This window comes from Nannobrachium achirus (genome assembly GCF_963921795.1).
Source record: "Nannobrachium achirus genome assembly, chromosome: 20".
In the NCBI taxonomy this organism is placed as follows: domain Eukaryota; kingdom Metazoa; phylum Chordata; class Actinopteri; order Myctophiformes; family Myctophidae; genus Nannobrachium; species Nannobrachium achirus.
The window spans coordinates 42605198-42618771 of NC_137827.1; the positions used below are offsets into that span (position 1 = coordinate 42605198).

At 41.6% G+C, this 13574-nt stretch overlaps 1 protein-coding gene across 2 annotated transcripts; it reads right to left on the reverse strand.

The window, feature by feature from the left end:
* Positions 1-809: 809 nt before the first annotated feature.
* eif5 (eukaryotic translation initiation factor 5) lies at positions 810-13204 on the reverse strand. Of its 2 annotated transcripts, none has more exons than XM_080750694.1 (12): positions 13120-13204; positions 12034-12272; positions 8250-8532; positions 7953-8034; positions 6798-6970; positions 6534-6645; positions 5601-5743; positions 4869-5030; positions 4229-4390; positions 3623-3787; positions 2324-2470; positions 810-1263 (listed from the first exon to the last, which is right to left on the reverse strand). In XM_080750694.1, exons 3-12 carry the CDS (start codon positions 8319-8321, stop codon positions 1165-1167), a joined length of 1317 nt encoding a protein of 438 aa, XP_080606820.1. In that variant the 5' UTR covers positions 8322-8532; positions 12034-12272; positions 13120-13204; the 3' UTR covers positions 810-1164. The 2 variants fall into 2 exon arrangements, with proteins under 2 accessions (XP_080606820.1, XP_080606821.1); XM_080750695.1 differs by lacking the exon at positions 13120-13204 and adding an exon at positions 12796-13084.
* Positions 13205-13574: the final 370 nt, after the last annotated feature.

Sequence of the window (13574 nt, forward strand, 5' to 3'; positions counted from 1 at the left end):
ACCTGTAAGGTAGACTACCGGTACGTTTTAACACAATATAGTAATAATCATTTATATTCAAGATAGGCCAATGTAATAATCTGTTAGTACTGTAGACTATAATTATAACTGTAAAAATCAGTAAAAAAATAGTCACTTATGGGAGGACGATTATATACATGTTGCCTGATGTCAAATCTATGTTAACCAGTGTTAAAGTATGTTGAACAGGGAAATTGTTTTCGGAAGTTCTGCCTTGGGAGATTTTCTCAAGGCAAAATAATCCCCTCTGCCTGCAGACAGCTGAACAGCTCGCTGGAGGAAGTGAGGAAACGGCCTGACCTCAACACTCATTGGAGCACAATGCAGAGTACAGACTGGTGTCATCGTTTTGGAGACTGTCGGAAACATTCACTGCAGACTTGATGGCTTCATTTGAAAGCTCATAATATCCATTATTGTTGTGGCTCGCTGATAAGTGACCAAAATAGCATATAAACAAGCCCAGTACCAAGAAAATACACCACTTTTTTTTGTAGAACATCCAATTTAAGATTAGATACCAAGATTATGTCAAGATCAGAAAACCTTTAAATATCAGCACTCCTGCTAGGGTGTTTTAAAGTCACATTTTGTTCAAATGTGTTAACAGAATATGAATATAAAAATGTATACTAGTTTAATTAAAACTGAACCACTACAATAGTCCAGGCTTTTGGATAAAGCCCCACTCCCAGGCATAACCTGCCCCAATACTGTTCATTAGCAATTATTGGCCAAACAGAGTCACTGGATAGACTAGAATACTGAACACCTATTACACATTTAAATTAGGTGGATAGCAAAACATTCTTTATTGACTGGAAAATTCATACAGAAACAAAATAAATGTGCAGTCAAATGAACCCACCCTCCCACCCCAAAACACCTTGATTAAAATCCCCAAAAGCTTTTTTTCTTTTTTTTTATACATATTTTATCGTCTCGAGTACATCATGTGCAGCAAGTGAAGCACTATGTTTATTCATGCCACAAAGCAGAGACAGGGCTGTTGGATGAGGATGGAGAGAGGTTATTAAGAGGACAGGGGAGGGGGGCAGGAAAAAAGGCCAGCCACTTAGGTAAAGATTTGAGTCAAAGCCACAATGCAAGAAAAGTATCTCTTCCGAGTCTCTCGTCTTCTTTTTAAATTGCATCAATATCGATGTCTTCCTCTTCTTTCGCAGGTTTGTCCGGCTTCACAGTCTCGACCTTCAGCTCTCTGGCAGAGGATGAATACACCACCTGGGGAGAGACATCAGATGAAGGTCCGCCATACAGAGAATATTCAGAATCAAGGTCCTTACACACTGGCAGTGCTCGCTCATTTCACAGGCTTAATTCATATAAAATCAAACTGCAGACTGCAGTTTGTGTCATGAGTACATCCACACAGATTTAGTTAAATATTATGGCGTGACCAACATTACTACTGCTTATGATGGCTCATTTATACCTGCGCACTGTGTTGCACACCAAAAACAGAAGATCTACAAGCTCACAGCACATCGCGCTGTGACTCTAGTCACTGTCCAAGCTTAAAATTACTGTCAAGTGAGCATTATTGTCACTTGTCTTCTCAAACAATGTTGAATGGAGTGCTAAACACATGGGCCTGACTTGCAGCTTAATGCAGGACATTAGTTAACCATTTCAGGGAATGAATCACGTTATTTAGCTTAGGGCTGCAACTATATTTTTTTTACCCTGAAATTCTACAGAATTGCACCTTTTTTAAATGGTTAAAACTTAAAAATGTATCAAATGAACAGAATAGGTTACTAATACGTATAAGTTTTTATAACTGATTAAATCGATTAGTCTGATTAACCACTTATTTTTCATAATCTATTAATCGATTGGTTTAATTCACTTTTGCATTCCTAATGCGAATATCCCCTAAAATATTAATTGAAACAAAGAAACCTATACAATTGAAAACACCCATGGTTCTGTGTGAAAAACCAGCCTTGACCAGAGTACACACTGGATATTGTGCAGGACAACCCACATTATAACTCGATGACATTAAACAGAAAAACAATAGTTTTAACAAAACGGTTTCAATATTTAGCACATTTGTGCTACATGTTGCACTAATTGAGCTAACCGAGATAGACGGACATCCTATAATCGAGAATTGGCAAACTAATGCTGTACTCCGTGACTGACATTTACTTCAGTCACTGATATTCACATGTGGGGCTGGCTTGCTGGTTTCAACTACCAAGACCTATTACAATTACAATAAAGAAAATGTCAAAATCAACTACCTCAACGTTCTCAAAAACGAATAAAAAATTACCTCAACGTTTTCATCATCATCTTCCTCTTCCTCATCATCTTCACTTCCCCCGCTCTCCTCCTCTGCCTCCTTCAGCCATTTGACGAACGGGGCAGCCTTGGCCTGGATCTCTTTGGCAAGTTCCTTAGAGATGTACTTCTTAGAAACCTGGTGGAAGAAAGCACAGGAAGTCAGACTTAATACAGTCTAGAAACAGGCTTCAATGTTTACAATAGGGAGAATTAAGTAGAGGCAGTGGAAAGAGCTTCCAAGGTCAGGACTATAAGCGCACACATATAGTACATCCCTAGCTTGCTTGATGAAATTCTAAAATGAGTTTTATTTATGGCACCTTTTAGCATTGACATCCATCAATTACCACTATACAATAAAATCCAGTAATAATCCAGACCTCAATTGTATTATAAAGTAAATGGATGTGATAACTTCATTTCAGAAGATATACGGTATAATAAAAAAAAGACCGTACATACAGGTGTCACTACATGTCACCATCCACTCTTCAGTCACAAATTGTACAACATACCTAGTTGTAGTTAGATTTTCTGCATTCGTTTTGCATCATTCTGCAGTGACAGTAACTGACTTTACTTTGGCTGAACCACACTTTGCCGTAAGCAATGTTTACACTGAATTGGCCTGTTAGGGTCATTTGAGTGAAAATAAAGGATAATAATGTGGTTTTCACTTGCAAATTTCAATCAGTGTTTTTCCTCACACCTTTTTAATGTGCATGGCAGTGAATTCAGTGATTAAGTAAAAAAGTAATTTACAGAAAAACAACCTACATTTATACTATTTAAGGCCCAAGTTTTCATTAGATAATTTGGCAATACTGGAATGGTCCTTTAAAAGGGAAAGTCCTGTTCTGGCGAAGCCCGAACTGGCGAAGTGGGGATTTGTCTCCTACCGTAGCGATCTGGCGAATCGATTGTCCACGACACTGCAAGCGGCGCGAAGGCCAGCGGACCTTGGTCCTGCTCTTCGCCCCCGAGCGCCGCAGGCGCGAGTGGCCGCGAAGAGCGGGCCAGGGCCGCGCGGCCGGCGGAGCGCCGCGCGAGTTACGAAGCCGTGGTGAATGCAATCGTTATATTTATGCCCAGGCCGTAAGGCCTGGGCAAGCGCACGATAAACGCCCTGTCCAGAAGACGTTCGCCAGATCGCTACGGTATCGGACATTTCCCCACTTCGCCAGTTCGGGCTTCGCCTAAAAGGTACGTGCCCCCTTTAAAACACCATTCTCCTGAAGTAGACACAAATTAACCACTTTCTCGCTCACACACACACAACTCCAGCTACCTTCTCTGCCCAGGAGAAGATAACGTCTTCTTCCAGCAGGTCTGCATCGTAAAGGGCTTTGAGGATGATGGGAACGCGTGGCAGCAGCTGAGCCTGGTGCAGCTTCACCAGGCATTCAAACCCTCCCAGTAGATACTTCTGGGCCTTCTTGTTGTTGTGACAGAACTGTGGGTAACATATGAAACCAGTTTTATTCGACCAGTACATTTTTTCACAGGCATAGATTCAAAGCGAGCGACATGACTTAAGTTTTTACAGACATATTTACAAAAACAGATATTTTATGACAGGTTTTAATATGTTTTAATTGATATCAGACCCGTTCTTTAATCTTTAACAGGTTAAAAACAAAACAGAATCTGATTTTGGTTTATTAATGTCCCTTTATGTTCATATTTTCATGTTATTAAAATGCATATGTACAATATAGGTATCAGTTGCATACATTTCATACATACACTGCTGGCTTTAGTCTACATGTCTCACTATGGGGAATTTAGACGTAGGACACCAGCTGAATACAATTTACTACAAAGCACGAGACGTAGTCTGGCATTCCAGAACTGCAGCCAAGCACCACCTCGCCTCAGGGTAGCACAAACTTACTCGCAGGAAGTGGCGCGTGTACTTCTTGATCTGGTCTCTGATGTTCTCGTCGAAGAGCAGCTCGCTGAGGATGAGAGGTCCCATGGCCTTCACGTCCAGACGCTCTGCCTCAGCTAAGATCTCCTTATCAGCAGCATCTATGGTTCCACTCTCCTTCTTTTGCTAAAGACAACAGAATGCATTTCATTAATCTCCAGTGAACATTATAGCAGCATTAACTTGTGGGCTGTTTGTATTTTCACAACTAGATTAGAAAGACAAAACAAAAATAATAATAGCGAAAGATAAGATGATTGGCATTTGTGAGCTTATATGGTTAGATGACTACCATTTGGGAGTATAAAATAACCTTCCGTTCAAGAATTCCACACCAATCCAAAAATATATTAGCCCATTCAGGCCGGGAACACATTTTGCTGTTTGGGAGGGGCTTACAGTACATGTACAGTATGTAGCAACATATTTGTTTTGTAGGCTAATTTCAGATGTAGCCCTATTCTATAGGTTAGGCCTAAATGGGTTAGATTGCATTAGATATAATAGATATTGCAGATATCACTAAATGTTTTACACCATTATTTAGTACAGTGTTCTAACTACTTATACAAACAAGTTAACAATGCATTAACATTATTCTCACTTTGACAAAGTTGTAGAACAAGTTGACCCTCTCCTCAAGGGGTTTCTCCAGATCCTCACTGAGGGTGAGGACCTTGGCATGGTCACTGATCTCCTCCATCCGTCGTCTCTGTGCCTCCTCTGTTGTCTCCTCCACCCAGTCTTCGTCGTCGTCATCACCATCCTAAAAGGTCACACACAATGACAGGTCAGATGGCAGGGGTCAAGAAGACAAACACCAAATGCACAAACACAGCTTGCCTGTCAGTTTAAGGCCCCGGTAGCATTTTCTAAGACACAAATGTCACTTTTTCTGTGTGGTCATTCAGTTGATCTATAAATGTATACAAATGAACCGTAGTAACAGTAAAAGTCACAGTAGAGTACCCCAGAAGCAACTATGCACAACAGTGCTTTTTTCTGGATAGAACAGGATTGTTTTTATACAAAGTTAACGTTTCCGTTTCATTACAGACTTCTTTAAATTCTCCATTTGGAGTCACTGTAAACAGAAACTTATGGATTACAACCTTCAACATCAGCCAAACTTATTTTTAATACTGAAGATTAAGCATCAGTATTAGAAATCAATGGGGTCTGTCTCTAAATTCCCAGATTCTTAGAAAGGCCAATTAATGGAATGACTCCAGTGAATGGCAGACCTTCTGGTTTGTCCAGTATATAGCAGATAATTAACACTAACTACAAATGCCACAGCTAACAAGACTAATGGAGAAAGACAGAGGTTACACACCACAGCTTCCGGAGCATCAATGTCATCGTCTCCTGCATCTCCGCTACCAGAACCGTTCTCTTTGTCCTTCTTGCGGTTCTTCTTGTCTTTTTCCTTCTTGACAGAAACTGATGATGATGATCCATATGCACAGTCAACTTTCTCTGTGGTGAAGAACAGCAGGCGAGCCATTAAAAGTCAGATCTCTCATACAGGATATGGCAACACTAAACTGCTTTAGAAGCATAATAGACAACTACCAGGATTATGGGTTAAAATCCCAGTCTAGTGCAATGGGTGGAGCATGGAACTAACTGTCGGGATCTTGGAAAACATCTGAGGCAACACACCTCTCTAGTTGTGGAAGCCTTTAACTTGTTGTATCAGTGCACCATGGTTCTTTAACTGGTGCTCATTTGTGTACAATATATATCTTATTTTACAATATTTTAGTCACCAAGTACCTCAACTAGATGCAGAAATTCAATTGATTTGTCATGCAAAGCTAGAAGCGTTCAGGCCGATTTGTCATGCAAAGCTAGAAGCGTTCAGGCCAAGTGCTTCAGGTAAAGCAGTTTAGCTCAGGGGTTAAAGCCAAAATAAATCCCAAGACTGAAAATTGTTTTCAGACAATGTCCCAATATGTGATTTTAGAAACATGGCATGCGCAGCACACACCAATATCACTGAATGTGTGTGTGCCAATCCATGCGTCATTTTATATTCAGTATCTTCTAAAGTTCTGTTGTATTCTATGCTAGTCTGGCCAATTCAAAGACGTTTTGATGACTTCTCCCCCTTATTTATTTTTTTGCACTGATCTCAGAAATAGCCCCTATGAAATCCTCAAGACTGAAATCAGTCCCCAGGACTGAGAACTTTAACCCCTGAGTTTAGCTACATTCTTGGTATGAAAGGTGCTATAAATATATATATTAAAGTCAAAGGTCTCACCTGGCGGGTTTTTGAGGATGAAGGTGCAGAGTTTGTGTCTGGTGTCAAGCATGCCACGGTATCCACAGGCCTTACAGGAGTTGCCGATGGTTTGTTTCTTGGGATTGACATGCTGAGAATTGCAAGATGGACAAATCAACAAATGTACATCAACCACTACAGCTAGTAACTTGTCGCAGAGCTCTTACAGTACAATGCTCAGATGCTTTATTTTGATCCTTTATAAACCAGTTCATCCAATCATTATGCTTCTAAAACATTTACCAGGTCAGTTTCAGGGTTGTCACACTCGGGACACAGCACAAATTTTCTGATGAACCCATCAAGCATGTCCTGTAACTTATTGGCCTCGTGGGAGCCGTTGACAATGAAACGGTCGTTCTTCGCATCAAACTGGGTCTGAGCACCGAGTTCACAACCAAAAAACTTGGTTGGGTCTGTCAGAGGGAGAGGAAAAAAAAGATAAATGCATACATTATAAAATGTTCTTCTCACAGGATGCCCTGGTGGCTCAGCCTTTCAACCTTAGGACATGTGTACTGCAAGATGTGATGTTGCCACTATAGTCTGTAATACCATCCTGTAAAATCTAAGAGGAAGCGGTCATCTGCTCCTCAGACTATTCGACCAATCCCAACAGCGTTCATGGAAATGCGTAAAAAAACATATTTAAACAGTACTAGTGAATTAGCTTCAACAAATGTTCCAATAGAAGTCATTTAAGGAAATGCACAGGTAAAATATAAGTGGGGTGGGATATCTGCTTCCAAAGTTAGGCGGAAGCTTTTGAAAATGATGGGAGACAACATGTCCGTCTCCAGAGACTAGACACACCCCATCTGGATGAGTCAATAAATAGCATATTTCATACCATTGCTGTAGATAGCCAGTAGGTGGAGTTTCAGGACCCTACAGCAGGGTTTCCAACATTAGTTTTTTTCTCACCCCTATTATGGTGGTTTTCAATCCTCCTACCATTAAGGTCACTGACAAAGACTTCATGTTAACTGAAGTTTATGTTATTCTTATTCAGGGACTAGTTCAGACCTGAGATTACAGGTGAATGCCAAGAAATGGGTGATCAGTCAGTAAAAATGTATTTATAAAGCTCTGTTAATGAAACCACTTTGTTTTTATGCTGTGACAGTGTCCTTTTGTTCAATCATTACAGTACTTTGTGACCAATGAACACAAACAGCTGTATTGTGGTTGTATACACTACACTGCCAAATGGACAGGAGAATGACGGATGAAAAGGTTAAATTAGCTGATTAAACAGTGTTGTGGATGCAAGTTAAAACGGCTGCTCTTATCCTTTTTTATAATACTATGAGGCAATGTGGGTTAGATTAACAAAGTGTAATAAATATTAACTACATTATTATTATAAGCCCCAAATAAGTGACAGGTTTTACTCACATGTTGGAGGCCTGTTCAATGCCTTTGCAACATCAACCATGTTGACAATGACCGTCTTGATTCCATTCCCTTTGCCTTCAACCTGAACAGGAGAACACAGAAATAAGAAATCTTAGAACATTTCATTGGCTTACAAATTGTCAAAATCTATACATTATTATATTAATTATTAATTACTCTATTACTTATGATGCAAATTATATATGACATCTAGTTATCTTAGTCTCGAGAGACTGTTGGCTCACACATTTCAAATGCATTGCCAAGCTTGCTGCTCAGCAGAAATTACTTTGGTACCTTGGCAATCAAACGGGGCATCTTGTAGCGGTAGAACTGGTCCAACACGCTGCGGTTGACGTTGACAGACATGTTGGCTGGATGTTATGAGCACTATCAGTAAGATAAACAGATCTTGAATGGCGATTTTTGGGGATCTTCTGTCTGGAAAAGAGGGGATGACATAAACGACTGCAAGCGTGCTCGGTCTCTGACATGAAAAACGTCGTGCCGCTGTGGCCACAAGCTCCTCGCTTGAAGACTAGGTTTCCACCACACAGGTTCCAACGGCTGCGCAACAGCTCTGCAAGACAAGAGAGGGAGGACATAAGTGGACACTCGTTAGCAAGCAGTGTCTCGTTGGCATACGGTTATGTCCGTTCTGAACTAATAAGCCAATATATTCTTAGCACTTATTGAGACATTTTGTATGAGCAGCATGTAAACACCTGGTTTTGCTCTTAGAGGAAGAGGGACTTCGTTCTAAGATGTTATATCAAATACACCTCAGTGGAGTCCAAATCAAACCACAGACAGATACCAACAGTAGTCCAAGACACCTGCCAAGCCTTGCATTATTTTAGATTGTTTTTCTTTATTACCATTTTAAGATATACTCACTTGTTAATTATCAATTACTATTAGTTACACCATCTCAATAGGCTGGAAGGACGGGAGGTGGAGATCATGTTTTCACCAGTTTGTGTGTGCAGCTAATCTCAGGAACCACTGGACACATGAAATCTTTTCAACCGTTCAACTGTCAGTAGGACAAGGAAGAACTCGACTCCAAATTTGCCTCAGGTGGCCACATTGTGTGGGCGATAATCTTTGTGGCAAATTTTCTTCAAACCACTTTACAAGTTAAGCTCGTCATGACATCACCCGCCCACTGTCAAGAGGGTAAAGAAAATAAGTGGAACCTTCATACCCCAGTAAGTCAGCCCTAGTCAATACCCTAAAAACACAAGTTAAATACGTTTTACAAAATTATGAGTGTACCGTTTCAGGGGGACCCAGCAAAATTGTTAATATAGCATCAAAAATAGCCAAAGTATAAGGTCAAAGGCGTTATTTGAAAAAAGCTGATCTACAACACATGTGATGCATTGCGTTTTGAACTTAGGCCATTTTCAAGAGTTAAATATTTTCACACAATCTTGTATGGGGGTTCTTCTGTAATTTGGGGGTCCTTGACAAAGGATTTGCCAACAACTGGTCTACTGTATGCCAGTATGTGTTATTAGGTTCGGTGATACATCTCTTCTCTGTACCAATGTAGCTGAAACAAATCCCTGTTTAGTAGCCTTGAGAGCCATATGGAGAGACAGCCGCTGATACGAACGACCTACGGCCTGGTCGCGACCTAGGCCACGACCTGGAGGTCGTAGGTCCCGGTTCTGGAGGTCGTAGTTCGCGGTACATACTTGTTAGGTCGCGGCCGGTCTAGTTTCGCGACCCCCGGCCGTGGTTGCGCCACCTCGGTCGTCCCCGGGCCGTCTTTTTGCAGAATATTCTAGAGCAGCAGCGCTATTCAACCTTTTGAAGCTTGTGATTGGCTGAACCGGAGGTAGGAAGCGCTCCATTGTAGTCACTTGGACCGCGCGAGGTGCACCAAAACCTATCCTTAACCCTAACCCCAACTCTAACTCTAACCCTAACCTTAACCCTAACCCCAACTCTAACCCTAACCCTAACCCTAACCCTAACCCTAACCCTAACCTGCCGACACTGAGTAGCTAACCTGCCGACGCTGTTGAAAACGAGCGCTCCTTCCCTTAGCAAGCGTAGAGTTTCTAAACTCGCGTCCCTTCCCTTAGCAAGCGTAGAGTTTCGATCGCGGCGCTCCTTCCCTTAGCAAGCGTAGAGTTTCTAAACTCGCGTCCCTTCCCTTAGCAAGCGTAGAGTTTCGATCGCGGCGCTCCTTCCCTTAGCAAGCGTAGAGTTTCTAAACTCGCGTCCCTTCCCTTAGCAAGCGTAGAGTTTCGATCGCGGACTTCCCAGGTCGCTGAATTACGACCGAGATCGCGCAAAACCTCCAGAACCGGGACCTACGACCTCCAAGTCGTGGCCTAAGTCGCGACCAGGCCGTAGGTCGTTTGTATCAGCGGCTCTTGCTGGCCATATGGCATGAGCGCTTGTGTAAGTACACACCCTGAACATTACGCAGGGACCCCAATCCAACCTTTGATCCCGAGTGCCAAGTAAAGGGTACCATATTGTAGTCTAAGTCAAACTTTATTTATAAAGCACATTTAAAACAACTTTGGGACTCAGCAGGGGATTAAATCATTGAACCCCAACCTCTGGTTAGATAAATGAATTCAGATTCATTACCATCATCAATGAGATTATCAGCCAATAACAGCATATATGGGTGGGATGTTCTATAGTGGTGGTAAATTAAATGTCCACAATAAACTGTCAAGCAAAAAAAGAACGAAGCGTCAGCAGTGTGTCCTCAAAGGCCCCCTGCATTTTAGGAATTTGTCCGACACCATTATCCAGCAATGGGCAACTATCCAGAGCAACCGAGGAGGGGAACAATGCTGTAAGCCTACATTCCAGGATCTACAAAATTAAAACCAGCCAAAAGTATAGACTGCATGGATAAACGGTTGAGTGCCTTGGGAACGTAACAAAATATCCCTGTGATACCTAGAATGATCATGTGATGTTGAAGTGCTAAGCAAAGAAATTAGAGCAGTCATCTATTTAAATTGGCTTTGTGAGAGCCCTTTATTTAAAATGAAGGCCTCTGGGTTTAGTGAAATAAAGGCTGCTACTGTTAATAGGTCACAAACAGGGGCCTAGTTGCTGCCAAAGCATTTTCTCCCTTTCGCTCCCCCTCTCTCCCCACCGAGTGTGTTGGCTAACATTGCACAATGTTGAGTTCCTGCTCATTGGGTATTTCGCAGCCATGGTAATAATTAAATTCACCCCGACAAAAATGACTCACTACCAACTGTTTTCTCAATGACACAGTAGTTGCCAGTCAAAAGCTGCTCTGGAGGGGGGCAGAGGTCGTGCTGTGCATTTCCAGAGAAGAGTTGTACATAAATGTACCTTTACGAGTATTTGCTTGCGAAAATAGCTTATCTACAAGCTCAAAACTTTGTAGATATGCCATTTTCAGCGAGCACACAGTGGTACGACCAAGTCTAGATCAGGCTCTAGCAGGCTGCTGCCACTACCAGTGGTGGAAAAGTACTCAAATGTTTTACTTAAATAAAAAGTATCAATACTGCAAAGTAGAAATACTCTATTACAAGTTAAAGTTCGGAGAAAATGTACTTGAGTAAAAGTACAAAAGTATTGGCGTCAAAATATACTTGAGTACTAAAAGTAAAAGTACTCAAAAGTGCACAATATCCTGTTTCACATGTTCCCAAAAAGCCATGGCTTAAGTGGTTAATGTATGTATGCTTTCCAAAGTAACTAGTTCAAATAATACAGTGGAGTAAAAGTACCAATTGGAAATACTCAAGTAAAGTACACATTCCTCAAAATTGTACTAATAAGTACAGTACCCAAGTAAATGTACTTAGATACTTTCCACCACTGGCTGCTGCTACTAGTTGGTGCATAGTGCGTCACCATATCTGGGCTGTACAGTCACCGCACACGAGTGATCGAGCTGGGAGACGCCATTTTGATCCACTTGCTCAAACACAGCATATTTGTACGCACACAGTGCACGTACATTCATTATGTTTTAGTTTTTTGCTATAAAACACCCCACCCCTATCTTAACAGAAGCCGATATGGGGAATAAATAATCATGCATTAGGCCTATAACTCTTACCGTTTTCACAAAACAAAGACATAAACACAACGCTGATCGTCCCAAGAGGCGCAGTGAAGGGTTGTCTTGTCGCTTGGTGGGTTTTAGGTATGATGATATCGATTTTAAAACAAGCAAAGGTGCTTTATTTGCTTCGAAGAGGCGCACAGTTGTCCAGCGGAAAAACAGGTCCCAACAATGGATGCGATGTCGTCTCAAAAGAAACAGGAATATCTGGAACGTCCTCGGGGTTTGGAAACCTTTAATGGGATGAAAATGACTTGTTATCCAGCAGATTGTTGCTACATCATCACTATAATCAGGTGTGTCAGTTCAAGGCCTTCTCATCCCGCTTGACCAAAAAAATGACGTACTTTTCCAACCGAATAAAGTGACGCATCGTGGTTGGGTTTTCTTGTTTTTTAGTTTTTCAACGTCATGTTTTAATCGAGCGTAAATAAAGGATTGCGGTGACGAAGCGTAAAATGAATGGTCAATAATTTATAAATTAAATAACACATTGAAAATTGAAACCGTGTCAAATATCTCCTCCGACGTATCTCGGTGACGAGCTAAATTTAGTACGAACGCCCGAGGTAACGTCAACCAACCATTAACTGGATGGATGATCAAATCACACGTGTTTCATAGCGATAGACAAGATATACGACGACCAAATCCAAACCAGCGACGTTACCCCAATGAATGACGGCAAAAGTCCACGTTTTAGGCTTCGAAACAGAATTGTACGTTTAAGTGGGGGAAAAGTCGTTGTTTTCTCACTGAGCTCCAGGAACTAGACGAAGCCTGAGCACAGAAACAGGGATGCTTCAGGAAGAACGTTGACGACGTGCCATTACTACGGTGATACGGGAGGTTCTGTTAGCTCACAGGCTAACGTTAGCCAGCCAGCAGCACCGACGTCGTCGACGTTGCTGGGTTGATCCAAGATATTGGGCCCCCCCGAAAAAAGTCGCGTAATAATTGAAACCAGCTGACTCAATTTGTTATAGACGTGTCGTAATGACAAAACGGACAGTTAATAAGCCACTTCGAGGACGTGGAAAAAAACGACACGCGTTTTAAGAAGCGCGTTTGTGTGCTTACCTCTCGAATGTTCTGCGGAATGCTGTGCCTGCTGCGTAGATTTTGCTGACCAGTAAGCACTGTGTCAGCACAGCGACGAAAACCAACACACCACTTCCGACTTGTGCTCTTTCCAAAATAATAGTTTATTTGGACAAAACGTCCATCCGTCCATCTTCAACCGCTTATCCGGAATCGGGTCACGGGGGGTAACAGTTCCAACTGATATTTCCAGTGTTACCCTCTCCTGAGCAGTGTTTTGGGGTTAAAAGAAAAACATTTTAAAAATCCAAAAACAAAACAAGCTAGAACTGCCGGGACTGCCCACTCTTTTTTCACTTTTTTTGTCCTGTTGTGCCCAACCCAGATACTCAGAAAGTTTCAAGAAACACAGTTTCACTTTGTTGGTTGCCTAGCAACCACACTAATTAAATTATTTTCAGAGCATATGCATTAATACTAAATAGCACATGTCA

Excerpts from the sequence above, each read along its gene's own strand:
- eif5 (XM_080750694.1), bottom strand. The coding sequence starts at position 8,321 with ATGTCTGTCAACGTCAACCGCAGCGTGTTGGACCAGTTCTACCGCTAC. Across the intron at positions 3,788-4,228 it reads ACACGCGCCACTTCCTGCGA|TTCTGTCACAACAACAAGAA; the intron begins GTAAGTTTGTGC and ends TGTTACCCACAG. Across the intron at positions 2,471-3,622 it reads TCTTCTCCTGGGCAGAGAAG|GTTTCTAAGAAGTACATCTC; the intron begins GTAGCTGGAGTT and ends TTCTTCCACCAG.